Source organism: Mesocricetus auratus, unplaced genomic scaffold (genome assembly GCF_017639785.1).
Source record: "Mesocricetus auratus isolate SY011 unplaced genomic scaffold, BCM_Maur_2.0 Super-Scaffold_100014, whole genome shotgun sequence".
Taxonomy (NCBI): domain Eukaryota; kingdom Metazoa; phylum Chordata; class Mammalia; order Rodentia; family Cricetidae; genus Mesocricetus; species Mesocricetus auratus.
Genome location: NW_024429197.1, coordinates 21,107,557 through 21,121,149, shown reverse-complemented (window position 1 = coordinate 21,121,149; position 13,593 = coordinate 21,107,557). Strand labels below are relative to the sequence as shown.

Below are 13,593 nucleotides of genomic sequence, written 5' to 3'. Positions count from 1 at the left end.
GGAAAACTAAGTTCTCTATCTCAGATTTCCATATGTTGTTAGTAGGGGGGAGAGCTGTGTGATATGATGGCCTGCTGAGGGTCTCAGTGTCCAGGACACCCCAGGTGCTGGTCCCCTCAGTAAGGATTGGTGTGTAGTAACCTGTTCTCCTGTGGTTTCCCGTCTGAGTTCTGCTCTCCAAGAGCGCTGTCCTAATGCATGTGTTTAAGGGTGTTTGCTTTCACTCCCTTTCATGCGCCCAGCTCCCCATCACTGCCCCAAACCTTGGAGGACAAACAGAAGGAGGCCTCCATTTCCCTCAGACAGGCCCCAGTTAACCAATACCTGGTTGAGTAACTCTGTGTCCAAGAGGTTCAAGAACCATGCTATGCTGTTGGTAAGACCTCAGCAAACATCCTCCATCCCACATCCTGCAGTGTTATCACCATTTCCCCTTGCTGACAGGTCTGGAGGCTCCCACTCCAGCTGACTAGAGACTTAGCGCAGGAAAACACCAGCCAAGCTCAGATAAGGCTTGAGAAGGGGCAGAGGTGAAAAGGGGGTCCTAGCACCTGCCTGGGGGTTTTCAGATCAAGGGCTGAGAGGATGAAAGAATTGGGTTTCCATATTAGGGGGGAGGTGGGGCCCCCATGCCTAGGGCATGGAGCAGAGAGCAGAGCTAGGGTGGTGAGGTAGGGGAGCACACCAAACCAGGGTCACCTTGGGAAAGGGCCTGGATGTGGGGCAGCCTGAGGATGAGTTGCTGCCTAGGGGGAGAGGTTATAGGTCACAAGTTGGGAGCCTGGGGCTATTAGAAGGAATCCATCATGTTCTTCACATTCCTGGGATCTCTTTGACACATCTCAAAGATTCCAAGAGAAGTTGGAGTGTGGCTTTCCCAAACTTGCCTCTGCAGAACCATTCATGCTGGCAAGCACCCACACCCACCCAGGCCATGCAAGACCACCCTGTCCTCTGCTCCTCCAATGGGGAGAGAAGGGGAGGAGACTGATGAAGTCTCTGCCCTTCAGTCCAAGGACTGGAACTCCAGATCGCTCCTTGACATTCTGGGGAAGCATGGTCTCCGTGTTATTGAAGTGAGCAACAAGCTGTGCATGCTGTTGGCAGGACTCTCAGAGGAAGGGGGATGAGGCTTGCACTGGGGGCCTTACACAGTCCCTTTCTGGCTCTGATTCTGTGGTGGTGGAGGGAGCTTCTGGCCTGATTTAGGAATTCTGTAACTTTCCAGCCAGTCAAAGGTCTTGGCTCTTCTTGAATGCAAGAAGACACTGTTTTCCCCCTGAGCAGCCCTGGATTCCAGCTCCTTGGGCAGGGACCAGAAAAAGGCTCACGTCAGCCTCTCTGGAGCCTGAAAGCTCAAAGAAAATGGAAAGAAACCTGGCACACGGCAGGCACCAAACAGCTCTTTCTTCCTAGGCTCCTTAGAGCACACGAGGTCCATCTGCAGGTTTCGGTGCGTCTAGGCCTCTAAGCCCCCATTGTAGGGCTCCTGAATTTGCCATCCCTAGTTTATAGGTGCAAAAAGAGAGAAATGATTTGCCTAAAATAAGAACATTGTAGGGCTCCATTTTCTCTGATTTTAGAGACTGCCCTTTTCCCAGGACAAGAGTTTAGAGTGGGAACTATGGCAGTAGTCCTCAGCTGGGGCCATCTTGCCCACCAGAAGGCACCTGATAATGGAGACGCCGTGGGTTATCACTCTGTAAAGGGGCTCTCCTGGTACATCATGGGTGGAAGCATCCCAAGATGCATGTCCTAGACCCCAGCAAAAGAATCATCTGATTCAAAATGTCAACTGTTAAGGTAGAGAAAAGGGGGCTGTTGATGCCTGGAAGCATGGGCAGTGGTGGCACTGGTGCATGGGGGTGGAAAGATGTGGGGGGAGGGGAGGAGGGGTGTAAACCCTTCATTGGCTGCTCTCCAACAGCCCTGAAAATCCAGCCATAGGGAACTCTGCCACCAGCCCAGACTGAGAAAGGCAGACACATCTCTGTACTGCCCCACACAGCTCCTCTTCAGGGACTAGGGGGAACAGCCTTACCACAGGCCTCTCCACCTTTAGTCCTTCCTGTTCCTCTGACCCACACTTGCAGAAGGGCAGATCTAACCCAGTCTCCTCAGCATCACCCTCAGGGAGCCCCTATTTCCTACAGACATGTCCCATGCTTTTGGATTTTTCTATTTTCAAGACTGGGGATAGAACTCGAGAGGTCTGCCATAAAGTTACACCCTTCTCAGCTTCCAAAGTACTATTCAAAAGCATGGCTTTTATTTATTTTTATTCATTTTTGAGATGGGATCTCATGTAGCTCAGTCTGTCCTGAAACTTGATACGTAGCCAAGGATAACCTTCAACTTCTGATCCTCCTGCCTCTACCTCCTGTGTGCTGGGATTATAGGCATGCGCCCACCACATCCAATTTATGCAGCGCTAGGAAGCAGACTCATGCATAGTAGGCAAGCACTCTATTCACTGAGCCACCCCAAAGGCCTTCTTAACTGACAAACACACTGTTGAAAGAGGCCAACTTACACTTACAGGAGCCAGTCAGTTTTAACGGAAGCAAACCCCATTAGCACCTATATTTTACACGGAAGGAAACAAAGGCACAGAAAGCTAGGTGTTGTGCACAAGGACACATAGCTGGCAAACTGGAGCTAGATAGATGGTGGCCTGAAACGACAATTCTAAGGATGACCGTCTCTCAACAGAAGCCTAGCAGGGGGCCTGGCTCTATCGCCAACCACAAGGCTCCACAAACTTAGGCCACCTGAATGCCAACAGAATGAGGCTCTTACAGGACTTTGAGTTCTTCACAATGCTGTCCTGCCTCAGAGTGGCTCCAGTGGCCACTCCCAGATCAGGCCACACTGGGCTGCGGGCTCATCTCACACAGCTGCGCTTCCTCTTTGACCTCTGAGCTTGATCTGTGCGGCTCCCTGGCCCGAGTGCCCTCCCCCAAAGCCACCTCTTCCAGGGCTGCTTCTGGGCTAAATGTCTGACCTCAGCTCCGCAGCCCCTCTGCTTCCCTCCTGTGTTGTACTCAATGCACTGAACCACAATTACTCTTTGCAGCTCTCCAGGGGCCATGTTTTATTCATCACCATTTCCCCAGTGCACAGAAGAGCGCTCGGCATGGGGCAGGTGCCACAGATGTAGCTGTGGTGCAGCTGGAAGAGCTGGGGATCTGAAACTGGTGACGGAGGTGCTGGGCGCAGCCCCTTCAGGTACCTGTGGGCTTCCCGGGTGAGTGGTGGAGAGCCAGGGAACCAACCCCAAGGTTGGCACAGGTCAGTGGGAAGGGCCTTCCGAGAGCCTCTCGTTCAACCTGCCCGTTCCACAGAAGGGAAACAAGTCCAAAGAAAAGAAGGAATTTGGCCAAGATTACACAGGGGTCAGCAGCATAGCCAGCATATACTCAAAGCTCCTGAGTGTCCCTTCTGACACTGGGTCCATGCCCTAAACCTTGCAGAGTCATCCCCAAGAAGGCAAGGGGGCTTAGGGCCCCAAGGCAGATTACAGGCGGCAGGCACATGCACCTTGTGCTTGGTCCATCCTGTCCCCTTCTCCAGCCCCTAAAGTGGGGGGGAGCAAGGAGGAAAGGGGACAGGAGGAGCAGATGAGGGGGTACCTCGGTCTCCAGCTGGCGTGGATCCGAAAGAAACTCCGTTTATTACTAAACATCTGGCTGGAAAGTTGAGAACAAGACACGAACAGAGGTTAGTGACAAACAGACAGGTGGACGGAGCATGGAGTGCTGCCAGGACGGGGCTGGCCTCCTGTGGCTGGAGGGAGAGAAGGATCCCCACTCAAGTCACCCTCCAGTTCCAACCCCAGGATGCAGAGGTGCTCAGGCTCTGCATACGATCCCTTGGCTGTATGTTGAGCCTGCAGAACTCAGGGTCCTTCTCCAGTGACTGAGTCCGGAGCATGGAGAAGTCCTGTCTTTTGCATTTTGAATACATGCTCCCTGGGATGTGACAGTCAAGAAGCCAGGCTTTTAGAGCTCATCCCATGACCCTCAAAGGGAGACCCTGGCCCTGGGAATGCCATTGCTAGGAAGTCCTGCTCCTTGGAACCCCACTTCCTGAAAACATGCTCAGTGTGGGCCATCCCCAAGCTCCATGTGCCCAAACAAGGGTGAGAGTAGGAAGTAGCAGTGTATACATGTGTGTATACACATATGTATGTACACATGTGTTTGAGGATATCATAGCAGGAGCTACACCCCATTTCCTAGGGTCAAAATAAATCAAGATTAAGGACATGACCATTTGGCTTGAGCCTGATGACAGATCCAAAAGTCACAGCTCAATGTCCCCCGCCCCAGGATCCTGATCATTCCACCATCAGACACACAGACAGACACTCCTGAGCAGATAGACACAATGTTAATAATGCCAGTCTTTCAGCATTCCTCTGTTCCCAGGCCTTTTAGGGACCCAGAATCATTAAGGGGTACAGGGTCCAAGCTCCCACCCATTGCTAGTGTCTTCTGATTCGGGTGAAGAGAGACAAGAATGAACTAGAAGCTCAGAGCCCATATTTGGCCCTGCTCAGGGTTGCCAGAACACCAAACCTTGTGAGTTTCTGGCTATAAGTTGTTTGGCAGGCACAGTGCCTGCAGGCAGTGATGGAGAATCCATGCCAGGTTACACCATGGGCTTCTCTTGGAGGAATGATTGGCCAAGATACACTTGGCCAATCATTCCTCTCCCTGAAGCTCCAGGCCTGTCTAGCCCTTGGCCAGTGAGAACCCTCAGTGAGAGCAGGGAAAAGACCCTGCTCTCACGCATCCTCATCAATTCATTCTTCAAGCCCCTTCAGCCCCAAATGGAGAACCCAGAACCACTGACCAGCCTGGTTGGGCACAACTCTGCCCCCTCACCAGTGTCAGTGTTGCCAAGAGCAGAGTTACTTGTGATTTTCTCCAGACACACAGCCAAGGTGAGCTTCTCTGAGTGTGAAGGGACTTGCCTCTTCCCTGGCTGCTAATGTTGGACCCGGGCTTAATGATACTCCAGACTCAAGGAACAGATGTTCACCTGGCTAGTTCAGGGATGATGTGTGGGATGAGGCAAAGGAAAAAAGGTGGGTAAAGCGAGGGAGAGCATGAAGGGACTGAACTGACCCTTGACCTCAAAGCTAAACCCTCACAGAAGCAATCACTTTTTTCCTAAGACATGAGGAGGGGTTTCCATTATCCCATGCCTGGGGTTCCTCCAGTTAGGAACATGTAGAGGGAGCAAGTGGTGGTCTGTCTTGACTCTTCTTTCAACGGGCAACAGCTCCAGATCAAGTTGGGAGAGAGGATTGGGGACAGCAAAGAGTGTCACAGTACAGAAGGAGAGAGCCCCAGGGGGACCCCCCTGCTCCAGCAAAGCTGCAGACAAGAGCTGCAGAGATAAGCGTGTTAGTTGCTGGCGGAGTTTTACGCAGGTTCTGTAGCGGTCTTAGTCACAGAGCTCTCTTCCAGCAGGCATCTGCTTCCGGCAAACAGCAGCATGCCGGGGGAGGTCCCTGCCCTCACACCCCAGAACAGAAAAGCACCCTCGATTACCTGAGCCGTAAGCACCTGGGGCCAGCGGCCTCCTCCTCTCTCCAGCTTCCAGGGAGGGATGGGGGTGCAGGGATGGGAGAATGGGGGGGGGATGTGGAAACAGAGAAAGAAAGAGGACAATGGTATGAACGGTGGAGGTGACAGGGGAGAATGGTGTGGACAGTCTCCCTCTCAGACCCTGGGAGACCCAGAGAACAGAAAGGTAAGTCCAGTGTGGCCTCTCTAGAGAGACCCTCAGTCTGTACCTGTCCGGCCATCTGATGACAACTACCAGGCCTCACAACAATGCCAGAGATTTCCCCCAAACAGGTCCATACACCCATGTGGTGGCTGGAGGAGGTCTGAGAGAGGGTGAGACAGAAAATGGAAAAGGAAGAGGAGAAGCAAGAGGAGGTGGTGGCCTCTGGGGGCCCCTACCTTTCCCCAGGGCAGAAGGAGGCGCTGCCCGGCCGGTGGCAGGTGGCAACGGGCGGGTAGCGAGAGGGCGCTCCATCGGGTAGTGGCGCCCGCCTCACCTCCAGGGGCCGTAGGCCCCCATTGCGGGCCCGTTGTACGTGTTCAAACAAGAGGGCCAGCTCTCTGCAGGAGAGGGCGCCATCAGATACAGGCAGGGTTTTAGGGACACCACCCACCTCACCCAGTGGGCCCAGAGCTATTGAACTCAGATCCTGCCAAATCTTGAGTCACCCTCTAAGGGTGCTCACAAATACCCCAGGCCAGAGCAGGCGGGTGGAGAGGCTAGCTTCCTCCCCCCTGCAGAAGTTTCTGGGAAATCGGAAGGAATCTAGGTATGGCTGTGCAGTTGGGCACAACTCCAAAGCACCCACACCAAGAGGGAGCTCAGATCTAGCTGACTCTGCTCTTCATCACAGAACTGTGCCTACCAAGCGGCCATCAGCAACTCTGAAATCCTTAGTCTCCCAGCCCGACTTGGATTTTAGGAGAAGACTGGAGCTGAAGACAGATTTAATAGGGCAGTCGGCCCAGCTTCCCTGCCCGGTGCTGTTCCTCTTACCACGGAGTTCCTGGGATGCGATTGGGCGGGCTATCCACTAACTCTCCCGGTCGTTTCCTAGTGCCATAACCAGGAAGGTAGCCACCCCACACCCGCCTTTCCAAGGGAGCTAAGTCTCCAGACCAGACTCTGTTCCTCTTACCAGGAAATCCAGGCTACCCCATCCAGAGTTCCCCCACTTCCGCGGCAATTTCTAAGCATCCAGTCCTGTTCCCTCTCTTGCTTGGCCTTGATCCCTTTGAACATTCCCCCTCCTCCCCAAAGGGATGGCTTCAAATTCAGCCAGCGGCTCTGCTCTGAGGTAGGAGCTTGTCTTCACCAAGTGTGGAAATGGGGAGAGGGAGGAGTGATGTGGGGAGCCCCCTTTACAGCCCCTACCTCCTGCTCCTCCCCTGGGAAGACTGTGGGACAGGGAGGGGGCAAGAGGGGGCCAGGTGCGGGTGCGGGCAAGTGGGATCACGCAATGGCTGCTCAAGGATAACTAATGAGGCAAAGACGGTGGAGAGAAGCGCTGAGCACAGCAGCCCGGACTAGCACGCACTCCACGCCATCCTGCCCGTGGGGCTGAGCCAACCAAGCCGGCTCTGCAGTCTTCATTCCTGCCCCAGGGCCTGGCCAGGCACCTGGCTCCACGCACCTTGATGATGCTATTAATAACCCCGGCACAGAGCCACCCCCATTGAGCCTGAGCCCAGCCTGGGCCAGCAGAACAGACCCATTGCTGGCCTCAGAGGTTGCTGCCCAGAACAGTAACAGGGCCCGCACAGTCACACACAGGGGCTCTGGGGCAGGCACACATGTTTCTGCCATAGCATCCTCTCTAACCAGCGATGCATTGATTGGTACAAGCTAATGTGCCCCCACTCAAGAATGAGGGGAGATGAGCTGGCTGTCACTTCCCTAGGTGGCATCACGTATTGGTGAGCATGTAGACTCCAAGCATTCCATGTGTGGGGCTCAACTTCACCAATACCCTGAGCCCAATGGGCAGAGAAGAGTTAGGGAGAGGACCAACCAGGCTCCAAGTTATGCAGGACCTGAAGTGCCAGTCCCAAATGCTCTGTTGGGAGCAATCTCCTCTCTCAACCCTGAGGGCATCTTCTCAAGGGGCATTAATGCCAGCTCCTACCCGCTCCCGTTCCAGCAGCACCTACCTGAAAGATGGGAGAATACTGTCATAGTAGTACCATGTGGCTGTCAAGTAGGCCCGGCTTGTGTCAGTGGAGTACAGGCGCCAAGCAGCCTGGAGGCATGGGGAGAATGGGGTGTCACAGAAGCCCTCTGCCCCTGAGGGAACCTAGTCCCAGGCCAGCTGAGAGTGATGCCAGGACCAGAGGCCAAGTCTAATTCCATAGCCACCAGCAAGGCCAGCCAAGGAACCAAGACCTAGAAATGACTTCCTCAAGGTGACCCAGTAAATCAGCACCAGAGCCAGAGGCCTACAAACACTGGGTAAGAGCTGGGAGTCTGTGGTCAGGCAGGCATGGGTTTCTAATCCATTCTTCCATGTAGAACAGAGTGGGGATTGTTGACCTAACAGTGTTACGAGGATGAAATGGACAAGAGTCCATCCGATGCCAAGTCCAGTGCCCGGCACACTTATGGCCAGGGTCCTTTAAGCCCTCCCGCTAGCTCCCTTAGCTAAGTACACATTCACAGTGTCTGGTTAGTGTCTTTCTTCATAAGCTGCACCTTGGGCCCCACTGCATCCTCAGGGCCAAGTACAGGTTCTGGCACATGCAGGTGGCTCTGCAAATGTTTGGGCAGGGAATGTTGACTAAGTGAATGACTTCACAAACAACGACTCCACCGTGCTTTCATCAGCTGCCTACTGCTACCATGGGACTACCAGAGCCTGAGGGGGGGAAGATGATTGACCACAAACTCTTCAACAGCCACGCACTGTGAAGCAGAAGGAACTGTGGTCTGATGAGGAGGAAAGCCATCTCTCTCCATGCAGGTAGAAAGTCTGGGAAGGACTGGGAATGAATTGATCCACCAGGGCAGGGAGATATGGAGACTGTTAGACAGGACGAAGCAGGATTGGGGCAGCCCCAGAAGCATCCTCTCTCTCCTTTGGTGCCTCTTGCCCTTAAGGGGTTGCCATGAGTGACCTCACCAGCCTGGCGCCTTCCTAAGACAGAAATATTTTTACTTCCTGCTTGCCTGGGTCCCTGGCATGGGCTGGGGAGCAGCTGCCAGAGCTCTCATTAATTATAGGTACCACAATACCAGCTGTCTCTCAGCAGGGACAGTGCCAGCTGCCTGCCCCTACAATGCCCCTTGGGAGGCCAGCTCCCAGAGGACAGTGGCCATTGTGCCCTAAGGGACGCTAAGAAGAAAAGGCTGGGCTGGTAGTCAGAGATAGCAGGGAGGGAGAAGGGATTCTACCCTGGGAAGGAGAGATAAGGAGGGGACCGAAGCAGGTTTGAGGGTCAGAGGGTGGTGGGCTGGGGAGCAGGCAGAGGAGCGCTGTGTCAGGATTCCTCAACTGTTTCCCACAGGGAGTTCTCCTGCACGCCCCTACACTGGGGAGTGGCCAAGGCAGTGACAGGCTCACAGATCAGAGTCCACTCACGTCTCGTTCATCACACTGAGGGAAGCTGAGATCACCGCCCCTGGCTTCCTACACCTGCCCCCATCTCTGGCCACTCCCCCTCTATTTCCTTAGCTGGCTCCCTGCTCACCTGCCCATTAAACGCTAGCAGTTTTAAAAGTCCAACTTTGGACCATTTTCTTATTGTATGACTTCCTGAGGACACAGTGCCAGTGGTGGAGCAGGCTGACAGAGAACTACCCAGCTTCAAGATGGCAGAGTTAGGTCTCCACTAAGGATGGGGGCCTTTTATCCAGGCTCTCCCCATCCTAGGCCATGGCCACAGTTGGCAACAGGGTGGCTCTAGGGAGTTTGAAACCAGATATTTGCTGCAGGAGAACATTACTGGTAATGCTGGTCAGCATTCCAGCTCAGTCTGTAATGTGGCATGTGACACCCCCCCCCGCCCCGTTATTGAAGTTTGAATGTAATTGGCTCCCATAATCTCATAGGAGGTGTGGTTTTGTTGGAGTGGGTATGGCCTTGTTGGAGGAAGTGTGTCACTGTGGGGCAGACTTTGAGGTTTCCTATGGTCAGGATACTGCCCAGTGAGTCAGTTGACTTCCTGTTGCCTGTAAGATGTAGGACTCTCAGCTACTGTCTGCCTGCAGGCCGCCATGCTCCTGTTATGATAATGGACTTAACCTCTGAAACTGTAAGTGAGTCACCCCAATTAAATGGTTTTTCCTTTATAAAAGTTGCTCTGGTCGTAGTGTCTGTACACAACAATAAAAGCCCTGACTAAGACACTCCCCAAAAGACGTGCCCCTCTCTGAAGTAGCATTGGAGTTTCTAGGTTGGGACACAGGGGTCAGCACCCAGGGCTGACAAGCACAGAGGCTCCTGAGCCTCGGGTACCTGGATGAGGTTGGCTGCTGGCATCCGCCGCTTCTCAAAGTGCTTCTGCCTATGCTGCTCCTGGACCTTCAGGGCAAAGCCAGACCCCAGGATGCCCTATGGGGACAGGGCATGGTTGCAGGTAGTGTAGGAAGGAGGGCAAGAGGCTACTAAAATGGTCCCATACCTGCCCACCTGAGGCACCCTGGGTTGCCCAAGGCAAATTTAAGATAGGCTGGTCAGGTCTTGGCCCCAGCCTCCCTCACCAACCCGCAGAGAACTCACAGCAGGCAGGGCAAAGAAGGAGATGCCCAGTAAGGCGAAGCCGGCAGCCAGAACCCTGCCCAGCCATGTATGTGGCGTCTTGTCACCATAGCCAATGGTCGTCAGAGTGATCTGAAGATACAAACAGGTTACCCACAGGACGGGGCATAGGGGCCAGCCTTAAGGATTTGGGGGCACAGCAAGTGCAAGCAGGAAGCTGATGACAACAGAAGGGCTCCCCCAAACCCACCCCAACAGACTCCTATAGTGGCCCCTGGGGACCAATCTCACGGACTTCTCAGAGACTGGAGGGGTACAGATGGGGTCTCATGCTAGTTAAGGAAAAGCGGCACAGGTCACAAGGGCTGAGGGAAGGGCTGGGTGTGGGGACACAAACAGGTCCAGCAGACTAGGTAGGGGCTAGCATAGGGGCTGGTCTCAGGAGCCCCAATCTTAGTGAAGAGACAAGGATGGGATAAGCCTGTAAGGGGACAGAACCTGGGTAGTGTTCCTAGGGGGAAGGGCGGACCTGCACAGACCCTCACGCACCGTCCCCCACCAGAGTGAGTCAGCATAGGAGGAGAAATCAGAGTTGGCATCCTTCTCAGCCAGGTAGACGAGGAAAGAGGCGAAGATGAGCACCAGGAATCCGATGTACCAGGCGGTGATCAGCTCCTGAGGGAAGCAGGAGGGGTGCTTATCGGGGTAAGGCTGCACACACTTCTCCAGCTGTCCCATCTTCAAAGAAGGAGCCCTTGCCTGGACTTCTCAGAGCCCCCTAGAGCCAGACCCCTGGCCTGTCCTTAATCTTTCCAGGCTTCAACCTGTCGGATCCCTTCCCAGCCTCACTCCTAGGACCTGATTCCATTGGGGGCAGTCCTCTCCAAACCAAGGGGCTTGCAGAAGTGATCCTACCTCCCAGGCCCTGCCTAAGCCCCGCCCCTTCTGGCTCCCTCCACCTGGATCCCCATCCCTCATCCCAGCGTGGGCCCTGCCCCCTCCTCAGGTCTTTCACTATTAGGCTCCACCTCTGCTCAGCTCCAGCCCCTTATCCCATTACTTCAGGTAGGCCACGCCCTACCAAGTCTTAATTGTTCTTGCCCCAGCGTAGGCCTGACCCCCATCAGTCCTTGACAAGGCCACCCCAGCCTGGCTCCAGTCCCCTGGCCCCAGCATTGGTCCCACTCCAGCTCCGCCTCTTGCTTGCGCGTCAGGTAGTTTCCAGGAGTTTTGTTTCCCGGCACCTTTCCCCAGCCTCACCTTACTGTGCGCATAGACCACCGAGCCCAGCAGCTTCCAGGTGCCACCACGGCGGTCCATACGCACCATGCGCAGGATCTGCAGGAAGCGCATACTGCGCAACGCGGACGTGGCAAAGATGTTTCCCTGTGTGCCCGCGGCGATCACCGCCACCGAGGCCACGAACACGATGAAGTCTGCAGAACAGGAGTTTCAAAGTCACCAGCCCACCTGGGGTCTGGACTCCTGGGACCGAATTGGGGGGGAGAGTAGTGCAGATTGGGAGGGTTCACTAAATTCATGAGAAGCCAGGATGGGGCCAAGGATGGGATCAGAATGCCTCCCTGAGGCTTGGGGTTGGGCAGAGTAGGGAAGTCTTATACCGATGACACAGAAAGGTTTCCTGGCGAAGCGGAAGCGGCCCTGCCATCCTCTGTAGCGGCAACAGCAGCCAGCCGACCAGACACGGATTATATACTCCAAGCCAAAGACCACAATCATCACGAATTCCTGTGGGGAACCAGGACCCAGATCAGAGCCCGACCCTGGGTTAGGAACACCAACACCTGGTTAGGTTCCTCTTATACCTGGAAGGATTTGAGAGGATTCCAGAAGGGAGGTGACCTCTTTGTCCTCCAGGAAGAACAGAAGCCCAAGTCTGCCCCCATACACAAGTGTCTAGCTCCATAAGAGGCCTGGATTGCTTCCCTGCCCTCCGTCTTCCAGCCATTCTAGACTCTTGGCCCTGGCTGAGTGGCATCAAGAGTGGCTCTCTGTTGTCGGAAGGCCTTCTGTTGGTGTTGTTTAACAGGGTGAGGTTTGTTTCTGTTCTGGTACAGAACTGAGTCTAAACACTTAGTCTATCCTGGCCTCATCCTCAGGCCTCACATAGAACAAGGGGCTCTATCTCCCTACACCAGCTATAAAAACAGGAATGATGCCAGAGAGGGGCAGCAATCCTCTCTCTGACCACAGTCTAGGAAGCCTCTCTCCTCAGGCCGAGGTGAGATTTCATATGCTGCTCTGCCTCGGAGGAGACTTTAAGGGACTCCCAGCACTCACCAAGATGAGGAGACACTCGTTGGCAAGTTCCTGGTGCTCCTGGATAGTGGACAGCACGGACAGCACCAGGCAGCTGAAGACTAGCAAAAATCTGCAATTGGAGCATGTCGGGGAAGGTTAGATGGCTGGGGAGAGGATAACTGAGGGTCCCCTGGCAGGGGCTGCAGAGTCAGGAGACTCATTATTTGGGTAGAATTCTTTGGAAAACACAATCAAAGCTGCAAACTCATAGATCAGCAAGTCGCAGGCTGCTGGGAACAGACACCTCCCAAGCCCTCTCTGGAGGACCCTGGTGTGACTGAGTCTCAGGGAGGAGGCCTTACAGTTTTGTCTGGGCTAGCAGGAGAGCATAGAGGCTCAGGGTTCCCCAGGCTCAGCCACCCACTAGCCTTTCTGGCTCCAAGCTCCATTTTAAGACCCGAGCAAAGTGTTCCAGAGGTCAACAGAGCTCAGAAGCTATAGCCTCGACTGAAAAATAAGGACAGCTGCTCTGCCTCCGTGTTTTTATGGAATTCACAATGAGTCAGCTAGTAATGAGAGGGGCTGGGGAGGTGGCTCAGCAGTGAGAGCGACTACTGTGTGAGCTTAAGGCCCCGTTGGAATCCAGAACACACATGTGAAAAGGCTGGGCATGACCACGTGTCCACAGCCCTAGTGTTGGTATCAGAGACAGGCAGATCGCAGCAGCTCACGGGCCAGTCAGTTCAGTTGGAAACAGTGAGCTCTGGGATCACTGAAGGACCCCGTCTCAAGGGAATAAGGCAGAGAATGATATCATAGGGCACACAACGTCCTCCTTTGGCCTCCATGAGTACAGACATTCACACTGGTGACCACAGCACACACACACACACACACACACACACACACACACACACAAACACCGCAACACAAATAAAATGAAAGGGGACAGGACAGAGAAGGCATGGAAACAGCAACATGGGGAAGGAAAGGAAATGAGGACCGGGGAGTAAGGAGCTTGTTGACAAAGGCCTGCAACTACCCTGTGGGCAGCGTGA

At 54.3% G+C, this 13,593-nt stretch overlaps 1 protein-coding gene across 4 annotated transcripts in view; it reads right to left on the bottom strand.

The window, feature by feature from the left end:
• Kcnq4 (potassium voltage-gated channel subfamily Q member 4) overlaps window positions 1–13,593 on the bottom strand; it is a 52,886-nt gene that overhangs the window by 9,427 nt on the left and 29,866 nt on the right. For 3 of the 4 annotated variants that reach the window (XM_005083833.3, XM_040756742.1, XM_040756743.1), the window contains exons 2-9: window positions 12,575–12,665; window positions 11,896–12,022; window positions 11,534–11,709; window positions 10,823–10,948; window positions 10,295–10,405; window positions 10,031–10,126; window positions 7,731–7,819; window positions 5,979–6,140 (exon numbers count right to left, since the gene is read on the bottom strand). In XM_005083833.3, the coding sequence (XP_005083890.3) occupies window positions 5,979–6,140; window positions 7,731–7,819; window positions 10,031–10,126; window positions 10,295–10,405; window positions 10,823–10,948; window positions 11,534–11,709; window positions 11,896–12,022; window positions 12,575–12,665 (978 nt within the window). Of the gene's footprint in view, window positions 1–5,561; window positions 5,607–5,978; window positions 6,141–7,730; window positions 7,820–10,030; window positions 10,127–10,294; window positions 10,406–10,822; window positions 10,949–11,533; window positions 11,710–11,895; window positions 12,023–12,574; window positions 12,666–13,593 lie in introns of all 4 variants that reach the window. The other variant, XM_040756741.1, reaches the window with a different exon arrangement.